The 22,679-nt window shown below is 42.8% G+C and overlaps 1 protein-coding gene across 1 annotated transcript; it reads left to right on the forward strand.

Annotated features, from left to right (window-relative positions):
• The first annotated feature begins 3,944 nt into the window (after window positions 1-3,944).
• Window positions 3,945-21,894, forward strand: LOC142097291 (sulfotransferase 1C1-like). Its single transcript, XM_075179003.1, has 7 exons — window positions 3,945-4,127; window positions 9,067-9,192; window positions 16,368-16,465; window positions 20,520-20,646; window positions 21,214-21,308; window positions 21,394-21,574; window positions 21,665-21,894. The coding sequence occupies exons 1-7, from the start codon at window positions 3,959-3,961 to the stop codon at window positions 21,775-21,777; spliced, it is 909 nt and encodes a 302-aa protein (XP_075035104.1). The 5' UTR covers window positions 3,945-3,958; the 3' UTR covers window positions 21,778-21,894.
• The last annotated feature ends 785 nt before the right edge of the window (window positions 21,895-22,679 follow it).

Raw genomic sequence — 22,679 nt, forward strand, 5'->3', positions numbered from 1 at the left:
CAGGCTGGAGAGGAGAGGGTGCAGGGTGCAGGCTGGAGAGGAGAGGGTGCAGGCTGGAGAGGAGAGGGTGCAGGGTGCAGAAGAGACAATACTGGGTGCAGGCTGGAGAGGAGACAATACTGGGTGCAGGCTGGAGATGAGACAATACATGTCGCAGGCTGGAGAGGAGAGGGTGCAGGATGCAGGCTGGAGAGGAGACATTACAGGGTGCAGGCTGGAGAGGAGACAATACAGGGTGCAGGCTGGAGAGGAGACAATACAGGGTGCAGGCTGGAGAGGAGACAATACTGAGTGCAGGCTGGAGAGGAGACAATACATGGTGCAGGCTGGAGAGGAGAGGGTGCAGGCTGGAGAGGAGAGGGTGCAGGCTGGAGAGGGGAGGGTGCAGGCTGGAGAGGAGAGGGTGCAGGGTGCAGGCTGGACAGGAGACAATGCAGGGTGCAGGCTGGAGAGGAGAGGGTGCAGGATGCAGGCTGGAGAGGAGACATTACAGGGTGCAGGCTGGAGAGGAGACAATACTGAGTGCAGGCTGGAGAGGAGACAATACAGGGTGCAGGCTGGAGAGGAGAGGGTGCAGGGTGTAAGTGTGTACACATGTATCGGCAGACTGATTGGAACTTCAGTCCTTTGTAAAATCGTTAGTGATAACAAATAGCTTTTGTAGTGTACCCAACCTAAGGCTAGGTACACACTACACAGGATCCATCCCCACTCTCCTCTCACTCCTCTATGAGTTACTACAGTGAGTCCTCAGGTTGGTATGTGTGTGTGTGGGAGACAGTGTGAGATTACACAAACAGACTGTAAGGGGCATATTCAATTGTTGGCGTTACATGTAAAAGTAACGTGGCGTGCGCACTATTACCATCATCACGGTAATAGTTCGCGGAAATACCGTTATTACGGTACCTTTCACGCTGGATTTCAGCTCGCAGCTCAGGGAGCTGCGAGCTGAAATCCGGCTTAGTATCCGGCTTAGTAATAACGGTAATACTTTTAACGCTGCGGGAAACGGCAACAATTGAATATGCCCCTAAGAAAGAGACTGCTATGTGCATAGACTGCATGTTAGAGGGCATTATGTGAGTGTATTGGAGAGAGGGTCAACAGTATATACTGATGGTAAGTATATGGAGGGTAGGACCAGCAGTATATACTGTACACTGACAGTGAGTATGTGGGAGAGAGGGTCAGCAGTGAGTATATAGGGGGCATGGTTCGCAGTACATAATATATGAAAGTATAAGGTACCGTAAGTAAACATTGTGTATGTGTATTCTTCAATTAGTCGGTAGTGCTGACCTGCTGCATTATTTGGTTTGCAAGATTCACAAACCAAAAGATGTGTACGCAGATCAGATACTTTTATGTATTCTTTTATAGTAAGCAAAAATGTGTGCAATGTACCACGTCTGTCCTCTGAGCACAATTTAATGAGCAAAAAGAGTACTCCATGTCTGTGTTCATTGCATTTACTGCTCTGAAAAATAAATGTGTACATGGCTGGGAGCTGGGAAATCTACAAGTCCCTGGTGAGAGAGAACTGAGAGCTGGGCAGAGTACAAGACCTTGGTGGGAGAGAAGACTGTGAGTTGTGTAGAATATAATATCCATGTAGGAGAGACTACAAGACCCTGGTGGAGAGAGAGGACTGGCAGCTGGGCAGGGTCCAAGGTCCTGGTACAAGAGAGGACTGGCAGCTGGGCAGGATACAAGGTACTGGTAGGAGAGAGGACTGGCAGTTGGGCAGGGTACAAGGTACTGGTAGAAAAGAGGACTGGCAACTGGGTAGGGTACAAGGTCCTGGTAGAAGAGAAGTCTGGCAGCTGGGCAGAATACAAGGTATTGTTAGGAGAGATGACTGGGAGCTGGGCAGGGTCCAAGGTCCTGGCAGAAGAAATGACTGGGAGCTGGGCAGAGTAGAAGACCCTGTTGGGAGGGTGATGACTTGTGAGAGGCCAGAAAAATAGAAAACAGGGCAACATTTGGAGGGAGAATAGGGTGGATTGAAAGCTGGAATAGAGTGCAAGGTTGGGAGAGAGAACCGGGAACTGGGCAGAGTACAAGGCCATGGCTGGAGACAGGACTCAGAGCTGAGAAGACTAAAAGGCCTTGGTGAAACTGAAGACTGGGAGCTGGACAAGGGGCAAGACTCAAGTGGGAGAGAAGATTGTGAGTTGTTTAGAGTACAATATCCTGGTAGTAGAGAGGCTACAAGACCCTGGTGGAGAGGATAGAATGGTGGTGGGCAGGGTACAGGCGCTTGTTGGAGAGAGATGACTAGTGAGTGGCCAATGAATTAGAAAACAGGGGAACATTTGGAGGGAGAAAAGGTTGGACTGAAATTAGGAAAAGATTGTAAGACCCTGTTGATACGTAACTAAACATGTCCCCCTACTCTTTCACCCCCCTGCAGCAGGCTGTTAGCTGGGAGGTGACATCTTTGAAATTGATGTTATTTTATCTGTTTTATTGCCAGGGGCAGGTGGGGCTGGGGGCAGGGGGGCATCTGCCCCTCGGGCCAGTCCTATAGTGGGCTACCCTGGGCTGGGTCACTGGGTCTCCTGCATTTTATTCCCTCTAAAATGTTCCTAATAGACTGCTGAGTTGAGTCTTGCCCCCGGGCTAAAATTTGCCAGCCCTCCCCTGTTTATTGCGTTGCATTATTATTATTATTATTAACTTTTATTTATAATGCACCAAACAGAGCCGTACATAGGGGGTTAGAACATACAACAAAATTACAGGATTACACAAGTACATACAGATAAAAGAATTGCAATCACTATGTGTTAATATTCTCTGTTTCTCATAATACATATTCTATGTTGGGCCTCATAGTGAAGATTGAAACATTATGGGGACCTCACTGTCAGTAATCACTCTACTGACTTCAAACACCAGATGTATCTCTAGATTGTAAGCTCTCAAGAGCAGGGTCCTTTGTGTCACGCCTGCACCTTCTTCCTCAACCTTGTATGTTCTTGTCCCTTTTATGTGTATGGTTAGGTTTAAGTATGATATATTATACCCAGAGCCAGATTACGGATAGGGGGTCCTGTCTCATGGGGCCCCCAGACTGTGCGGCATCATCTATCCAGGAATACTGCTGCTGCCTTACCAACCCCGGCGGCACCTGTGTCTTGACGCGGCTGTATGCAGAGGCTCCTGGCTCCCTTACGCAACGCAGCGTTATTATGTCCTTAAGGGAGCCGGGAGCCTCTGCGTACTGTTCAAACACAAGAGAGAAGCCCTAAGGTAAGTATGTCATCAAGGGGGAACTATTATTAATTACTATCATCAAAGGGGGAACGATTATTAGTAATTAACTCTCCCTGTTATGGCACTATGATCTTAATTTTAGACCATACTGGCCCCCTTATCTTAAGTGCCCCAGGCCCAACAAAGCTTTAATCCATCTCTGACTATATCCAGTGTGCGGCGGTGTGGAGTTTTGTTGGCTGATGATGATGATAATGATTGTTGATGATGACGATAATGAAGATGATTGATGATGATGATGATGAAGACGTTTGATGATGACGATAATGAAAAGGATGATGATGAAGTTATTTGATGATGATGATAATGAAGATGATTGATGATGATGATGATGAAGATGTTTGATGATGATGATAATGAAGATGATTATTGATGATGATGAAGATATTTGATGATTGATGATGATGACAATGACTGATGACGATAATGATTGATGATGAATGATGATGAAGATGTTTCATGATGATGACGATGACGATAATGATTGCTGATGATGATGATAAACCAAAATTTTCAACCAGCATCCTCTGTCTGTCCAGCATATGAAGTCAATATTGTGACTACTATTAGCGTGGTCCTTATAATAGAAAATTATGTTTTAAATATAAATGATATCATAGCATGACAATAAGACCAGGACTGTTTTTTTGCTCACTAGGCAACATTTTAATCCAGAATGGACGAGGAAAGTCAAAAAATAGTCGAGTTCATGAAGGACATTGAGGTTAAAATGGGGCAGGTGGAGGGGATCCCATTTCCAGAAAGCACCTGTGAAATCTGGGACCAAATCCATAACTTTCAGGCACGTGAAGACGACATCCTTATTGCTACATATCCTAAAGCTGGTAAGTGGCTCCAATATAGGTGGCATTAACACCTTGTGTGCCAGAGACATCAACTCCCCTCCCCCTTTTTACATAAGTGCGTACATATTTTAGCCTTGGGAACTTGGTGCCTAAACACTGTAAAATTTAAGGGGAACTCCAGCTTCAGGGAAGTCTACTGTCCAGGCAAATTTGTTTCGTCTTGTAGCCCTTACTTACATCAAGAGAACTGTTCTTTACATACAGTCACATCCGATGCACAGATCTGAACATATCCATTTTTGAATCCAAGGGTGAAGAGGGTAAGTTTTTTTTAAGTATATAAATGGCAAAAGGATTAAAGAAGTCCAAAGGCGACTGAAGAATATTAAGATAAATAAAGCTACAGGTCCAGATGGCATACACCCAAGGGTCCTTATGGCGTTAAACTCAGAAATAGCTAGACCGCTATTCTTAATTTTCAGAGATTCAATCTCATCAGGCTCAGTACAAAGGGATTGGCAAATAGCAGATGAGGTGCCATTGTTTAAAAAGGGGACGAGATCACAACCAGGGAATTATAGGCCTGTAAGCCTGACATCAATGGTGGGGAAACTACTGCAAGGTATTTTAAGGGAGGGATAGTATTCAGGATTACTTGGTGCGCAATAAAATTATTAGTGGGAATCAACATGGATTTGTGAGGGATAGGTCATGTCAAACTAATCTAATTAGTTTCTATGAGGAAGTTAGTGGGAACTTAGACCAGGGCAGCACAGTAGATGTGGTCTACTTAGATTTTGAAAAGGCCTTTAATACAGTGCCACACAAGAGGTTGGTTTACAAAATAAGGGAACTGGGTCTAGGAATCAACATTTGTACTTGGATCGAAAACTGGTTGGAGAATAGGGAACAGAGAGTTGTGATAAATGGAACATTTTCTAATTGGTCAAAGGTCTTAAGTGGAGTACCTTAAGGTTCCGTGCTAGGACCACTCCTTTTTAATATATTTATTAATGACCTTGGTGATGGTTTAGAGAGTAAAGTTTCTATTTTTGCAGATGACACTAAACTCTGTAAGGTAATAAAATCAGAGCAAGATGTAGCTTCTCTACAGAGGGACTTAAATAAACTGGAGGATTGGAATATGAGGTTTAACATAGATAAATGTAAAAGGATTTGGGAGTGCTCGTAGACAGTAGACTTAGCAATAGTGCTTAATGTCAAGCAGCAGCTGCAAGGGCAAACAAAGTATTGGCATGCATAAAAAGGGGCATAGATGTAAGGGAAGTATAAATCGTTGGCAAGACCTCATCTTGAATATGCAGTACAGTTCTGGGCACCACTCTATAAAAAAGATAATTTGGAACTAGAAAGGGTTCAGAGAAGGGCGACAAAATTGATAAAGGGTATGGAGTCATTAAGTTATGAGGAAAGGTTAGCCAGTTTAGGCATGTTTACTTTAGAAGAGAGGCGTCTAAGAGGAGATATGATTACTACAGTATGTACAAATACATTAAGGGTCAATACAGAGAACTTTCATGGGAACTTTTTACCCCAAGGACTATACACAGGACACGCGGTCACCCCCTAAGGTTAGAGGAGAGGAAATTTCACAACCAGCAAAGGAAGGGGTTCTTTACAGTAAGGGCAGTCAAGATATGGAATTCACTGCCAGGGAAGGTTGTGATGGCAGATTCAATAGATATGTTTAAGAACGTGTTGGACAAATTTTTAGCGGAAAAGTGTATCCAGGGATACGACCATTAATTAAAATGGAGGATAGTAGTGGATATAGGGTAAAAATAGGACTGTAATATTGAGTCTGGGGGGATTTTCACAATTGAAACAGATTGGCGGTTGCTTACTCTGGATTAATTTCAAATATAAGTGCAGGATCGCAGGAGATCCAAAATAGGTTGAACTTGATGGACTGGTGTCTTTTTTCTACCTCATCAACTATGTTACTATGTTAAAATGAAATAAATCTATGTGTACACTACAACATGCTGGGGGTGGAGTAATAAAACATGATCCCGTGACAAGCAATAGCTATTCCCAGCAGTGTTTGATTTAGATGACCCCAGTGATCTTTCCTAGAACCTGATAGGTTAAACCTTGACCACAGGAATAGGACACAATATGATAACCTGAGAGCTTAATATCACACATTACAAAACCTGCTCACCTGGCAGATCTCACGGTAGTAAAACAAACTGTAATACTGAGTCAACAGAAAGGAAATTTACTATATAATTATCAGCGCTGCTAATCCTACTAAAATCACACCATACACGCAGGGGTCTTATTACAGCTGGTGTAAGAATTATAATCAGGCTGCTATTAGATGGTAGATTATATATTTATATCAGGTTTAATATTACTTTACATTTCTATCAATGATCATTAAACATATTTTAATTAAAATAAATTTTGGCAAATAAATTTTGTTAACCACCTTTGAATGGCAGCGGATGAGAGTATAGTAGCTTAAATGTAAACCTAATCCTTACTTAGTACGAAGCGCTCCCACTCTCCCTAACACCTCCCATCCTACAGCTCTCAGGTGATATGACAGGACACTGCTTAGTATCACGGCACTGCGGTCACGGGCTGCTTGCGTGGGTTTCCTCCGGGTGCTCCGGTTTCTTCCCACACTCCAAAAACATACTGTAAGGTTAATTGGCTGCCGACATAATTAACCACAGTGTGTGTGTTAGGGACTATAACTGATATAAACAAATAATAATAATTATTATTATTATATTATTGTTAGAGATTGGGAAAGAACGTGAGAGAATTGCCCTTAGTGGCTGAATTGTCACAGACAGTAGTATAATATTTCCCTACTGTACAACAAGAATCATTTACTAATACAGTTCTGTGAAATCAGAGATTATGGGGGTCATAATTAAGTAAATATGATAGTTGGGAGGATAATGACATTTATTAATGTAGTGCAGGGAGACAACTGTGGTACATTATATTGTTATACCAATAAAGCCCAGCAGGGGGCAGTGGAGGAACAAGGCGGAGTGCAAGCGTTGGGTCAGGGGCTACAGCCACACCTCCGGGCCCCTACCATAGAGACGCATTGCTCAGGACCAGACAGGATGCACGAAACTCTGGTAGTTTTGTGGGGGTTAAGAGAGACTGAAAAGACCCATTGGGTCAGCACGGTGGCTCAGTAGTTAGCACTTCTGCCTCACAGCACTGGGGTCATGAGTTCAATTCCCGACCATGGCTTTATCTGTCTGGAGTTTGTATCTTCTTCCCGTGTTTGCGTGGGTTTCCTCCGGGTGCTCCTATTTCCTCCCACACTCCAAAAACATACTGGTAGGTTAATTGGCTGCTATCAAATTGACCATAGTCTCTTTGTGTGTATGTTATGGAATTTAGACTGTAAGCTCAAATGGGGCAGGGACTGATGTGAGTGAGTTCTCTGTACAGCGCTGCAGAATTAGTGGCGCTATATAAATAGCTGCTGCTGATGATGATCCGATATGTACATTCTCCATCCTTTTGAAACTCCTATAAATATGGCTTCCTGCAACGTAAAGCCATGTATGACGAAGCAACACTGCACCAAGGCTGCATTCAGCGAGGAACACCCCAATCTGCCCAGTGCCTCTTCTACACCCCCACAGCTGCCAGCACTTATCTGCACAAATGGGAAAAAATGCCAGAATAGATTTAAAGCATCACTAAAGGGGAATACATGGCATTTGATCTGCAGATTGCTATTTTCCACATTTGTAAATGACCCTTAATACCTTGTGTACAAAGTGGTGGAAAATGTGTTTCATTCAGCAATTAAAACGATATCAAATATTTGCTTTTAGAGTAACAAAGTTTCAGTGTAATATCACTGTGTCTCACTCAGTGCTCAGCGGCACAATGACAATATTAGTCCAGCCACTAAAATATATAGTATCACTGTAATAATAATATACATGTGACGTGCTGGGTGGCTTTACAGTGACCTCTGATTCTTTTTATCTATTTATTTTTTGTATTACATGATCTAAATATGAACAAATATAATATTATATAAATAACAACACTCTATAATCAGAAGTATAATATAAGCATTTACATAAAGAACAAAGAGGAGGGAATGGTCATACCTACCAGGGGAGGGCTGTCAAATTTTAGCCCGGGGGGCAGGACTTGACTCAGCAGCCTATTTTAAAGGGAAAAAAAATGCAGGTGTCCCAGTGATCCAGCCCAAGTTAGCACTATATAGGACCAGCCCGGGGGGGCATATGCCCCCCTGCCCAGCCTTCCCCTGATACCTACTGTACCTACTATATGACCAGTCCCTCCGCTATATCCAGACGGATCTATTCTGCACAATTAGGGATCAGACCAATTCACTAGAAAGATAAAATTCATAGATTTCTATGAACTTTTCCTTTCCCGCCTCCATATCTAATCAAAACGTGTACTTAAAAGATGATTTAATCTTAGAACTGGGGGTCATTATAAAGAGGGTGACTTGTTTTAATGGAACAACTATTTCCAGCTGGTGTAAAGGTCGTACAGATCACATACGTGTTAGAGATCACCCTCGTTATCATGGTCTCTGGTTCTCCACAGAATTGTGTCACAGCAGTAAATACATTATAATATGGTTGAGCAGAAAACACAGACGTGGGACCATTTTAGTCAGCAGCCAATTAACCTACCATGAGTGTTTGTTGGAGTGTGGGAGGAAACCCAGACAAACACGGGGAGAACATACAAACTGCACTCAGATAGTGCCCTGGTCGGGAATCGAATTCATGATCCCAGTGCTGTGAGGCAGCAATGCTAACCACTGTGCGACCATGCTACCCCTGACTGCTGCCTGCATGACACATGAAGGTTCATCGTAATAAAACTATCCAGAGTTGGTTTGCCCCCCGAATGCATTAAAACAAAAACAAGCGGGGAGGAAAGTTGAGGCTGCAGCTGAGGTCATGTGCTGTGGCTCTTACAGGTACCACGTGGGTGCAGGAGATCATGGACCTGATACTGCTAGAGGGGGATGTGGAGAAGAGCATGCGAGCCCCAAGTTTTGTCAAGGTGCCATTTATAGAAATAAATCCAAAGCCTCGGAAATCAGGTAACAGATATATGGATTCTACATATATTATATACAGCTCAGGAACTAAAGCAATTAAAGTTGTTTTCCCTTTCAGATAACTTAATTTTGTTTGCAGGGCAACAACATGAAAAATCTCTGGTAATAAAAATACATTGTATAAATGTACAGAAAAACACCAGAAAGAAAGATAAATATATTTAGTAATAGTCACCAGGGGGTATGTACAAGTCAACATATCAAAGACATCTGAAGGTGAAATGCACAACTGCAGAATTTATCCCCCAAACATGAGAATACCCCATTGGTCGGTGTACTGTTCTTACATCACCAATTGGATGTCACACAGCGTATCAATACCTTATATGGGATGAGCCACTTATCAACTGTCCAATAGGAAGCAGCAATAAGCACATACACACAGAGGCTTAGATATATAACAGTCACAGATCCGCAATGTACCACAGGTGACAGCACAGAGTACAGGCACACGCCGACACCTACCATAGGCGCATAGTATTCTGACACACGTGTTACATTTTGGGTCTGTAAACCTCATCCCATGTGTGGCAGTTTACAAACCTTATTAAATGTCTCCTGTAACGTTAGTCTTCATTGAGGCCCAGCATAATAATGATGTGACTTTATAATATATGTTCTGCATTAAGGCCCAGTGTGTTTTGTTAAGTTATGACATGAACACCAGTGTAAAGCAATAGAAGATTTGTGTGCTGCTAGTGGGACAAAAATTATTTTTACAAAATAATTTATACATAGGAATAATTATCTCTAGATCAGTGATGGGCAACAGGCGGCCCCTTGGGCCTCCCCCTGCGACCCTACGAGCCTCCACCTGCAGCCTTCCGAGACTCTACCAGCAGCCCTTCAAGCCTCCACCGGCGGCCCTCCAAGCGTCCACCTGAGGCCCTCCGGGACTCCACCGTCGGCCCTCCGAGACTCCACCGGCGGTCCCCAGTTCCTTCCTGCTTTTTTGTCAGATGTGTTTGTAATATCGTGCAACACTTGTACCTGTCTCATTACCTGCAGTCCATTCATCTGGAAACTGCCATGTCCCAGCATCAGACATTCTCCAGTTCATTCATTCAGCTATATTTAGATCTGTGCAGGTGCAGCCTATTGCACTTCAGGACCTCCTCCCTCTTTTTCATTGTCTAAGCACTTCTGGAGCACTATTTAAACCTCCTGGATTCACCTCTCTGATGCCTGTTCTTCAAGCTCATTTCCTGCAGCCTGTGGTTCTGGTTCCTGTTCTCCTTGTGGTTTGCCTGTGTTCCAGTCTGCTCTCAGTTCGTGTTCTGTGCTAAACCATCACTGCTCCAGTACCTCTCTTACCATCTCTAGTGTACTTCATTGTGACAGCTCCGGTACTCTCATCGCTACCACTCAGAGCCGCTATTACACCTGTGACTCCTCAGCTCCTATCACGAGTGTCACGGCTATGGATATTTTATGGATCCCCAACCTCTACCAGGATGATAAAAGCAGAGGATGGTGGAGACAGAACCCGCTGGGGTTGATAGTTCAACTTGGAAGCAGCACAAGGAAGAATACACAGACGATGATATAGTGTTGCAATTTAGTATATTAATTTGATGATGCAGCAACAGTAGATAACATATGTATATATATATAACTCAGCTGGGCTGAATACACGGCAGTTCATAAAAACAAAACAATCACAGAAGTACTTCAGATGGTAACCATTAGCAACGGCATGAAGATTGGCAGTAACAGTTCAACGCTGAGATGGTGATGTAGAACACTTGAAACCACACACAGCAATAAAGGAGAATCACTGACACAGCTAAAAGTCCAATATGAATAGTAGATAGACTTGGCTGATCCAGATGGAATATGATTCACTTTAGGAGATGGATTACAGGTAACATAATGGTTCAAACAGCGGAACAGGAGATGTTAATGCAGTCCAAGAACTTGGGTAATCTGGAAACATGCAATGGAATGTTGCTTAGAAGTACAGCGTGGAAATAACAGTCCAACCGTGCGTAGCACTAGGAGTCACATATAATCCAAATTCACCAAGAGGCGTAAGTTCATTACTAACAAGATACAGCTGATAACGCACACAACTTGAATAACGGAACTGGCTACTAGCTCGGAAATATATTCTTGAAAACAGTCCAGCAACTAATAATCAGCAGAGTAGTAATATAGCCGTGCCAGACATAGAACCACAGATGACAAGATAACTTGATTGTAGTTCAATAAAGAATATAGACATCCGAGCAGAGAGGTAGTTGAGCCAAATATGAGCGCAGATGTAATAGGCAACTCACGAGACAGTTCAGTGTGCAGATGGAAATCAACGGATAGTTTCAGCTTGTAGATAACCATGAACTGGTATACAGCGGAGCCGATGAGAGCAGTGATGACAAGCAATCTCGGCAACCGATAACATCCAGGAGATAGTCAAAGAGTCAGGTATGCAGCCAGAACCCACGGCAATGTGAGTAACATGAAGATCAGGCAATGAGTCCCTGATCACAGGAGGTTGAAATAGTCTTCAGGAACCAATAAGCTTCAAAAGGAGGTCCCAATATGTTACGAGCCGCGGCGGTGCCCAGCCGCCGCGACTCTCCTACCTGCGTCCCGGCCGTCGCTATGGCGACCGGGACATCACTTCCGCCTATGACCCAGCCGTTGCCGGGGCAACGGAGGGACGCTTCAGCGCTGCGTCCCGGCAATGAGAAGCCGGACGCATGCGCCCATCAATATTACTAGCCTGCGGGCTAATGAATTTAGGTGCAGGGGGCTGGGTATTATCAGAGCCAGGCTCTGATTGGCTGTCCTCACTATTTAAGGCAATGAGGTCTGCTACCTCATTGCCGGTTATAGCTTCTGTGCTCCAGTCTGCTGACCTGCTAGTTCCTGTTCCTGTATTCTGATACCACTACTGACTCCCCGTGTATGACCCTTGGCTTTGAATTGGACTTCGCTCGTGTTTTCTGTGACTCTGATCTCTGGCCTGTTTACCGGTTCTGCTATTCGCCTGTGACCCCTGACCTCAGCTTGTTTACCGATACTGTTGTCTGCTGCCGGCCCTTGACCTCTGCGTGGACCTGACTCTTCTTGCCTGGGTTCTCCCCAGCCGGTACACACTTCACGACCCTCTTGTCAGTCTGCGGCCCAGTCTGTCCCCACCATCAGGGGCTCCAGTGAACACCTGATTGGCAGAGTAGATTCCGGGTTGTGTTGTGCCGGCTGGAGGGGTTCCTAACACAATTAGGATAACATAAAACAGCCATGAAAAGGTAGACTCTGAAACAAGAGACAAGCACCAACATAGTTCTTTAAAGGGCAAGTCACACGCTAGCACCTAGCTATGGGACCGGCGTGTGACAACGAGTTACCTTCGCTACTCCAGCCTGCTCTCAGTCTCTGGATGTGTTGAACTATCGCTGTTCCAGTACCTCTAATACCATCTCCAGTGTACTCTATTGTGACAGGTCCAGTTCTCTCATCACTATCGTTCAGAGCTGCTATTTCAGCTGGGACTCATCAGCTGTTACTACGAGTTACCTCCACCACTCCAGTCAGCCTTCAGCCTCTGGCTGTGTTGAACTATTGCTGCTCCAGTACTTCCATTACCATCCTCAGAGTACTTCATAGTGACAGCCTCTGTCCTCTCGTTGTATACCACAGAGCATCTATTCTCCTAGTGACTCATTGGCTGCTGACCATCAGCCTATATTATTGTTGTGCCTGTATTTATACCACTCATCTGTGGACTCCATCGTCTCCATCCACTTCACCTGGCTCCCCCACATCGTTCTGCTGTACACTCACTCATGGGACCGCGACCTGCAGACTTGGTGCAGATAAGACCATACCTCCTTGCAGGGGTTCCTGGTGAAAACCACCTGTCTGTTAGACTCCACGCCCGTGGGTGGGCTTAGCCATGTTCAGCAGAGCCTAAGGTTCAATTTCCTGTAAGCCAACTGTGACACCCCTTCTTTAATTTGCCCGTGGATCATATGATCCGTCCCTCCCTCCCCCCATTTGTGGCCTCCTCCAGTCCCCATAACAGAAGATATAACATGGGACAGACACCACGTGACAGGTGTCATCCCATGTGTGCCCGATGCAAGAGACACAGAGCGGCAGGAACAAGGTAAGTGTGAGGGAAAGGAGGGGGGTATGTTACTATAATGTGTGAGGGAAGGGGGGGTCTTAATTTAATGTGGGTGTGAGGCAGGCTATTCATTTAATGGTGGAGATTAGGTGGGGGCTTATTATTTAATGGGTGTTATTTTATTTGTCGGTGATTGTGGAGCAATTTAATTTATCTGTGGGGTTAATTTAAGATGGGGTGATGGGACCTTTAATTTACTCCTTGGGTGATATGGGGCTATTAATTGAATGTGGGTCTGTTTGGGAAAAGTAAGATCTATTTATCAAATGTGAAATATAAATATGAATTATTTAATGGCAGTGATGGTTTGAGGGAACTAGGCTTATTTATGAAATGTAAATACTATTAATTTATTGGTGAACTGTGAGTCGGCACTAATTATTTAATGGTGGGTGCTATTAATTTATTTGTGGGGCGATGGTGGGGTTATTTAATTTAATAGTGGTCCTTATTCATTTAAGGTGAGGTGATGGGACCTTTAATTTAATGCTGGGTGGTTTGGGGGCTATTAACTGAATGTGGGGCTGAGTTTGGGGAGGAGGGCTATTTATTAAATGTGAATATGAATTATTTATGATTGTGGTAAATTGCTATATTTATTACATGTAAATGATATTAATTTATTGCTGGGGCTGTTTGGAGGGAGAGAAATAGGTTTATTTATTAAATAGAAATACTATTAATTTAATGTCAGGGCTGGTTGGTATTATTTTAATGTTGGGGCTGAAGGGAGGCCTAATCATTAAACGTGTGTGCTGTTGATTTAATGCCGGGACTGGTTGGAGTTTTCTGAATTTCATTTAGCCATTATTTTTTTTTAAATAGGGCCTCCAACATTCCAGGATCCAGACAAGCAGCAACTGATCTAAAGACACCAGCAGCCACAGGTGGTGAAAGTGACAAGAACAGGAAGGAGAGAGCAGGTCAGTCTGCCAACTGTGCTGAATCTGGTGGGGCAGTCCCGAATATGGGTGACTATCTCACTTAGTCAGGATTTGGTCCGATTACAAGGACAGTTCGGAGGTATGTCCTGCTTCACACTGTACTGCTCATGAGCTGAGTGCACCTAACAGTAGTGCACACAGTTTTGCCTGTGTATTGTCTAAAATGAATCTAAAATGATAACCCTCCTGTCTTAAGTGCCCCAGGCCCCCCAGAGCCTTAATCTAGCTCTGGTGATATTTTAGTGGTTCTTGCATCGATCCCATTGCCTGCTTTCTACCTTGCACTGGTCCCATTCTCAGATCACTTCGTTGAACATATTAATTCATAGCAATCCTGCCTTCTTTGGACTTATTATATAACCAGCAAACCCTTGGATTAGCTCTCCCCTTCACTATCTCCTTCACTTGCCATTGTCAGCCCCAACTCTACTGATCCCACTGCCAACTCACCCTGCCCTCTTATTATTGAAACCACCCACAATCACTGGGCACATTTAGGGCTCATACACAATTATTACAAAAGACGTGTTTTCTTGCAAATGCTTGAAGCATTTCACATTTGTGGTGATTGCACCTGGACAGCCATTTATTATAAAGATAACATTTTTGAAATATATATATATATATATATATATATATATATATATATATATATATATATATATTTCAGAGAGAGATTAGACTTGTAGTTTGCATATCATGACGTCAGGGAAGATACGACAGTGGGTGAGGTGCTCATATGCTGCTCCGACAGACTGATCAAATACGATTGTGCCAACATGTTTCATAACAGTTATACTTTTTAAAACAAAGTCAGATTTGTTTATATGAAGGCAATGATGGAAGGATGTGTTAGTAGGCTACTAAACAAGGACAGGTCAGTCAATCTAACGTGTACCCTTTTGTCCACCCAAAATATAAAGTCTGGTCAGCATGTCCTGTGATTAGAGGTTAAAAAGCAGATTATAAAATACCTAAATATCCCTGTCACTTCTTATGCTGAATTGTTTCTGTTTGTCATGTGATTTTTATTTACATTAATTTATTATTTTGCTTATCTGTACCGATAATGCTGACTGTTCTAAGGTATGTCAATGTCATGTGCTAAGGAATCTATACCGCCATATAAATAAATGATGATGATGACATATACAGGTATTCCACTGTTAGGTACAATACAACATCCCTATTTCTAGTATCTTGCAAATCTTGCCACACAAGTTGGAGCACAGAGGCATAAACCAGTGGAAGATCATACAATGCAGGATTGGCAGCCTTTTCCCTGCATTGCATTAGCTATGACCCTCTCTCTGTTAAGTCATCACATCTAGGTTTTACTAAATGTTACTACAACCAAATGCCTGTAGTTCTAAACCACGCCTCCTTTTGTGTTGGCCACACCTACAGTTGATTTGGCCCCACCCACATCAGGCCACTTAAAAAAAAAAATTCCAAGGCCGCTTTAAGTGCCCAATCCGCCCTGCTTGTATAACATGCCTACTGATATGTTATTAAAGATAGGTGTCTTCTTCAATTATATGTATTGTTTTATCTTACTACTGAGAGTGACGGTAATGTGCGGCCCTTTTGAAGGTTAGAGACCGCACCATGCTGCCCCCGTATTATATCATGTTGTCCCTCGCTGCTCTATATCTATACAATCATTAAAGGATTGTATTTTATAGCCTCTGATTGCTGGACAGAGATCCCAGCGCTGCTCCGTCTGGTTACTTTAGGACAAAATAAAAATGTCGCCTTCCCTTACATCAGACCTGTAGTTCCCGTTGTCCGTGACCTCGGCCACTGCAGCAGGATTACGCGGTGACGAGGTTTGACATCTGACGTTATGAGAATATTGTGCACGTCTGACAATTTAGGCACCTGACTCTTAATAAATGGCATCACACAGCTTGTGGTTACAGCCCCCGTCCTCCTACCCAGAGATGCCCCATCTGCCAGAATAAGCAAACTTTTCATTTCTTAACACAGAAAATTAAGCAATTGGATCTGAATTTTACTTACAATGAAAGAAAAATAAAAACAAGTTTGGGATTAATTTCTTAGTCCATATATTTAAGGAGTGGATAACGCCAACGCTATGGAGTCTCCTCGTTTCCTAAAAACGCATTTACCGATACAGCTGCTGCCTCCATCTTTCTGGGACAAGAACGTGAGGGTGAGTGATAGATCAAAAACATATTGTGTCATGAATAATGAGAGGAATTGTTCACTTATTTTTTATTCATATCCTGATTTACAATGTTATTCATTTTTCTTGCGGCTGAAAAGATCTAAAACGAGCCGCTTCTCTGCGGCATGAAGGGATAAATGTTCAGCAAAGTGCAGCAAAATTGCTTCAGCGAAGTAATACAAAGTACCCATAAGCCTCTTTATTGAAGTGAAGGGAGGGGGATATCAGAGCTCAGACTACAATATATTCAAACTGAATTTATGCGTGTAGGCTGAAAAATGGCCCATCTACTCTCTGCTATTACTGCTGCTTGTGGGTATAAAACAGGCAGTGCTGGTGTAGACACACTTCTCCTTGAGCGCTCCCATTCATGTATGTGGGAAGTTCCAGGGGAGGGGCGTCAGCGGTACCACTGGGTGTTTGAATTAAGCCTGCCGCAGATAGAGAAGCACCACCGGAAGATTGGAGTCTTCTAGTTACCCACTGGATCAGAGGGAAGTCTGCACCCCAGGTAAGTACATTGTATCTCATAATAACAAACTCTACCCAATACTAAATTAAAGTAAAACTAAAAAGTTTTTAGTGGCGTCATCTTTAATAATAATTTGCACATTTTATTACAAATATGAAAATATGAATTGTGGGGCTCAGTTTGGATTTGGTGGGGTCTGTGTCCTAGTTCCACGTCTTGCTCTTGGCCAGATGTCATTCAGGATTATTGCAGGATAAGGGGGTTTGAACCCTGCACAGGAGATCTATCAGGAACTCTCTCTGAAGTCATTATTCTAAACTAAATGGTCCCTGTCTCTATATTTATACACGGTGCTCCCCAGAATATTCTATAGACAATAGAAAGGACGAGAAAGAGAAAAGTATTCTGAATCACTCTTGTGTCCAATATCAGTCATAATATCAATAAAATCTATCGTGTCTTTATTAAAATTATATTTGAACCATCGATACTCCCCAACAGTTCTCAAAATATTTAAAAAGTTGAATTTGTGTCATAAGTGATAAGTGGAAATAAACGGATTAAAAATATTAAAAACGAAGTCAACTGACCAAAAAGTAGGATGTCTGGTTATAATGTATCGTCAGATACTTTAGCCTAAAAAACAGTATCCTGTCATTGGTTGTTATATATTTTTATTTTATTCATGAATTAGAACTATAAACACATTACTCACTGAGAGTAACTGAAATTAGTTCCTGTATTTCAGAAACATACTGTGTCAATCTGAGTCATTTGCACGAATAAGATTGTAATATAATTTTGCTTAAATAAAGCTGTAACAAAGAATATTGTTGGTTCACTTGTTTATATCATAGGATGCGATTAATTAAAAAATACATTTGGAATTCAGCACGTCTATTCGTGAGCACATTTAATCTTGCGATCTCACACTGCTATACTCACACCTACCCTACTCCTAACTATACTACTCACACTGGTACATCCTCACATCTACTCTACGCCCACCTATACTACTCACACTAGTACATCCTCACACCTACTCTACTCCCACCTATATTACTCACACTGGTACATCCTCACATCTACTCTACTCCCACCTATACTACTCACACTAGTACACCCTCACACCTACCCTACTCCCACCTATACTACTCACACTGGTACATCCTCACATCTACTCTACTCCCACCTATATTATTCAGACTGGTACATCCTCACACCTACTGTACTCCCACCTATACTACTCACACTGGTACATCCTCACACCTATCCTACTCCCACCTATACTACTCATGCTGGTACATCCTCACACCTACCCTACTCCCACCTATACTAGTCACACTGGTACACTCACATCTTCTCTACTCCCACCTATACTACTCACACTGGTACATCCTCACATCTACTCTACTCCTACCTATACTACTTACACTAGTACATCCTCACACCTACTCTACTCCCACCTATACTACTCACACTGGTACACCTTCACACCTACTCTACTCCAACCTATATTATTCAGACTGGTACATCCTCACACCTACTGTACTCCAACCTATGCTACTCACACTGGTGCACCTTCACACCTATCCTAATCCCACCTATACTACTCACACTGGTACATCCTCACACCTATCCTACTCCCACCTATACTACTCATGCTGGTACATCCTCACACCTACCCTACTCCCACCTATACTACTCACACTGGTACACCTTCACACCTACTCTACTCCAACCTATATTATTCAGACTGGTACATCCTCACACCTACTGTACTCCAACCTATGCTACTCACACTGGTGCACCCTCACACCTATCCTACTCCCACCTATACTACTCACACTGGTACATCCTCACACCTATCCTACTCCCACCTATACTACTCATGCTGGTACATCCTCACACCTACCCTACTCCAACCTATACTACTCACACTGGTACATCCTTACACCTATCCTACTCCCACCTATACTACTCACACTGGTACATCCTCACACCTATCCTACTCCCACCTATACTACTCATGCTGGTACATCCTCACACCTACTCTACTCCAACCTATACCACTCACACTGGTACATCCTCACACCTATCCTACTCCCACCTATACTACTCATGCTGGTACATCCTCACACCTACCCTACTCCCACCTATACTAGTCACACTGGTACACTCACATCTTCTCTACTCCCACCTATACTACTCACACTGGTACATCCTCACATCTACTCTACTCCCACCTATACTACTCACACTGGTACACCCTCACACCTACCCTACTCCCACCTATACTACTCACACTGGTACACCCTCACACCTACCCTACTCCCACCTATACTACTCACACTGGTACACCCTCACACCTACCCTACTCCCACCTATACTACTCACACTGGTACACCCTCACACCTACCCTACTTCCACCTATACTACTCACACTGGTACATCCTCACATCTACTCTACTCCTACCTATACTACTTACACTGGTACACCTTCACACCTACTCTACTCCAACCTATACTGCTCACACTGGTACACCCTCACACATACCCTACTCCCACCTATACTACTCACACTAGTACATCATCACACCTACCCTACTCCAACCTATACTACTCACACTAGTACATCATCACACCTACCCTACTCCAACCTATACCACTCACACTGGTACATCCTCACACCTATCCTACTCCCACCTATACTACTCATGCTGGTACATCCTCACACCTACCCTACTCCCACCTATACCACTCACACCTGCCCTACTCCCACCTATACTAGTCACACTGGTACACTCACATCTTCTCTACTCCCACCTATACTGCTCACACTGGTACATCCTCACATCTACCCTACTCCCACCTATACTACTCACACTGGTACACCCTGCTACACTCACATCTATCCTACTCCCACCTAGAATTCATATAGGTTTTTGGTTGTTTTCAGGAGCATTAGTACATCCATTTCTAATACTTTGACTTGTTATGGGAGAATTTATGAATAAAATCAGCGACAGTTTCTATCATTCTGAATGACAATAGATGCTACAAGAAAGAAAAAGTATACTGAATCTGGGCAATCTTGGGTCCAATATCAATCATAAACCTTTTAAAAAATGTTTATTAATTTCTTTATTAAAATTATATTTGTACCACGTACACTCCTCAACAGTCAGAGAAATATTTAAAAGGTGAATTTGTGTCGCAACGGAGTGTCATGATGGTATCAATTTTGTCTTTGAAATAGGTAGCAAAATCATGGGTTGTGAGGGAAGAAGTACAAGTGGACAGAGGAGTGAGGGGAAGGTGGAAGTGTTGGGGTAGAAGATTTTGTGGATATTAGAGAACTGAGGGGAAGGTGGAAGTGTTGGGGGTTAGAAGATTTGGTGGATATTAGAGAAGTGAGGGGAAGGTGGAAATGTCAGGGGTTAGAAGACTTGGTGGATATTAGAGAAGTGAGGGGAAGGTGGAAGTGTTGAGGTAGAAGATTTGGTGGATATTACACATGTGAAGTAGGTGTATTATGTTTATAAGTATTTCTCCTCTCTCTGGCAGGTTGTATATGTTGCTAGGAATGCCAAGGATTGCATGGTTTCATACTTTTACTTCCATCAGATGAATAAGGGCCTACCAGACCCTGGGACCTGGGATGAATACTTCTCAAAGTTCTTGGCTGGAGATGGTGAGCCAAAGGGACAAATACAACTTATAATGACTAAGTAAACTACGGAGGAAATTTACGCTTACTTTGTAAGCTTAAAATAAGGCCCATAGTCACCAGTAAATTGTGGAGCTCTCCTTTCCAAATCAAAAGTGGCTTCATTGTCCTCACGCACCTTGCCAAAATTATATAGAAGTAGAAATTCAAGTCTTCTCTAAGATCTTTTACAGCAATTGCAGAGTAATCTTGTATTTGGGGATAAAGAGGATCTTACTGCCTAGCAGCCACCTACATGGAGACTTCTGTCCTTTTACATAAGACAGAGCTCATCGTTATAGAATTCTACATCTAAGAATACTCTTTAAAAAAAATCCACTTTACTTAGTGCATGATTCATCAAAAATCCTCTGATTCTCCTTTTAACCTATAATAGGTCCCTATGAATCCAAATCATTACTTCTCCAGAACTCTAGAAACTTAACCCTGTGTGCTTAAGCACAGGCCAATGGGATTTTGCTTAAAATGAATAACCACATCTTCCATGGGTGCCTTACAATTGTTTTAAAAAAAAGAAGTTATTCCTTTCAGTGCCTTGGGGAAGTTGGTTTGACCATGTCATCGGCTGGTGGAAAGCAAAAGAAAAACATCAAATTCTCTATATATTCTATGAGGATTTGATCGAGGTGAGAAAGATTAATGTGGCATGGAGTACATATGTAACAGCTAGTTCAAGTTTTCCTAATTTTACTGAAACCTTCTCGTTGACAGGACCCAATACGGGAGTACAGGAAACTATTGAAGTTCCTCAGAAAACACCTGTCAGATGAGGTTCTTGAGAAGATTCGCCATCACACATCATTCCAGGCAATGAAGGAAAACCCGATGACCAACTACAGTGTTGTACCAGCAGTTGTATTAGATCAATCCATCTCACCCTTCATGAGGAAAGGTATAATGTTATTGTAGCTATAAGGCAATTACAATTTAGAGTCAATATGGTGGTAATTATTTATTTCATGTTTGTGAATTCTTGTTTCAGGGGAAGTTGGAGATTGGAAGAATCATTTTTTGGTGGCCCAGAATATTGTGTTTGATGAGGAATACAAGAAGAGGATCGAGGGGAGTGGACTGAGCTTCCGCACCCAGTTATGAGACTAAGGCTGGTTGCCCGCAAAGTTTCACCAGGTAGCCAACAGTTGTACCATGTGTGGGCTTAGCTCCCTCAAATAGGTTTGATCAGGAATGGTGGAGCACCAGTAATAAATAAATAATGACTCTATCCCAAAGTACAGTGGCTCTTGCCTACGTTGGAATCCAGTAGCTCATTGAGGCGTCTGAACACACCGATCATTCTAGTTTGGCTACAGATCTTTGTGCGAAGCTACCAAATCATAATATGTATAAGAAGCATAAAAAAAGTCAGGAGATGCATATGTCATAATTTATTTATATTAGAAATTCATCAACTTTAAATCGGAATTGTAATCATACAATTAGAAATCTAGGCGACTATTGAAGAGTATTTCAATAACAAGACTGCTTACGAAACGCTACATTTGGAAATTATTAGTTATGCTTCTCTGCACAAAAGGCAAGAAAAAAAACACCTAATAGAGAACCTAGTGGGCCAAGTCCACTCTCTAGAATGGTTCTACAAACTCAGGGGAAGGGAAAGATGCCCTTGAATTTATCCTGTTGTTTCTGCAGAAAATAAAACTGAGATCAAGGGCTAGATTTACTAAGCTGCGGGTTTGAAAAAGTGGGGATGTTGCCTATAGCAACCAATCAGATTCTAGCTATCATTTTGTAGAAGGTACTAAATAAATGAAAGCTAGAATATGATTGGTTGCCATAGGCAACATCCCCACTTTTTCAAACCCGCAGCTTAGTAAATCTAGCCCCAAGTCTTTTAAGTCCATACGATAGCATTAACCTTAGAAGCTTGAGATAGGATCAACAGGTGTCTATGCCTGTCAAAGCATCCTTTACCCCTAAACCACCTGTCAGCCCAATCAACATTTTCCCCAGGGAATTGTAATGAAATATCTGGAGTT

Source organism: Mixophyes fleayi, chromosome 7 (genome assembly GCF_038048845.1).
Source record: "Mixophyes fleayi isolate aMixFle1 chromosome 7, aMixFle1.hap1, whole genome shotgun sequence".
NCBI lineage: Eukaryota > Metazoa > Chordata > Amphibia > Anura > Limnodynastidae > Mixophyes > Mixophyes fleayi.

Coding starts and splice junctions, on each gene's coding strand:
- LOC142097291 (XM_075179003.1), top strand. CDS start 3,959: ATGGACGAGGAAAGTCAAAAAATAGTCGAGTTCATGAAGGACATTGAG. Junction 9,193..16,367: donor TCCAAAGCCTCGGAAATCAG/GTAACAGATATA, acceptor CATATATTTAAG/GAGTGGATAACGCCAACGCT. Junction 20,647..21,213: donor AAAGTTCTTGGCTGGAGATG/GTGAGCCAAAGG, acceptor TATTCCTTTCAG/TGCCTTGGGGAAGTTGGTTT.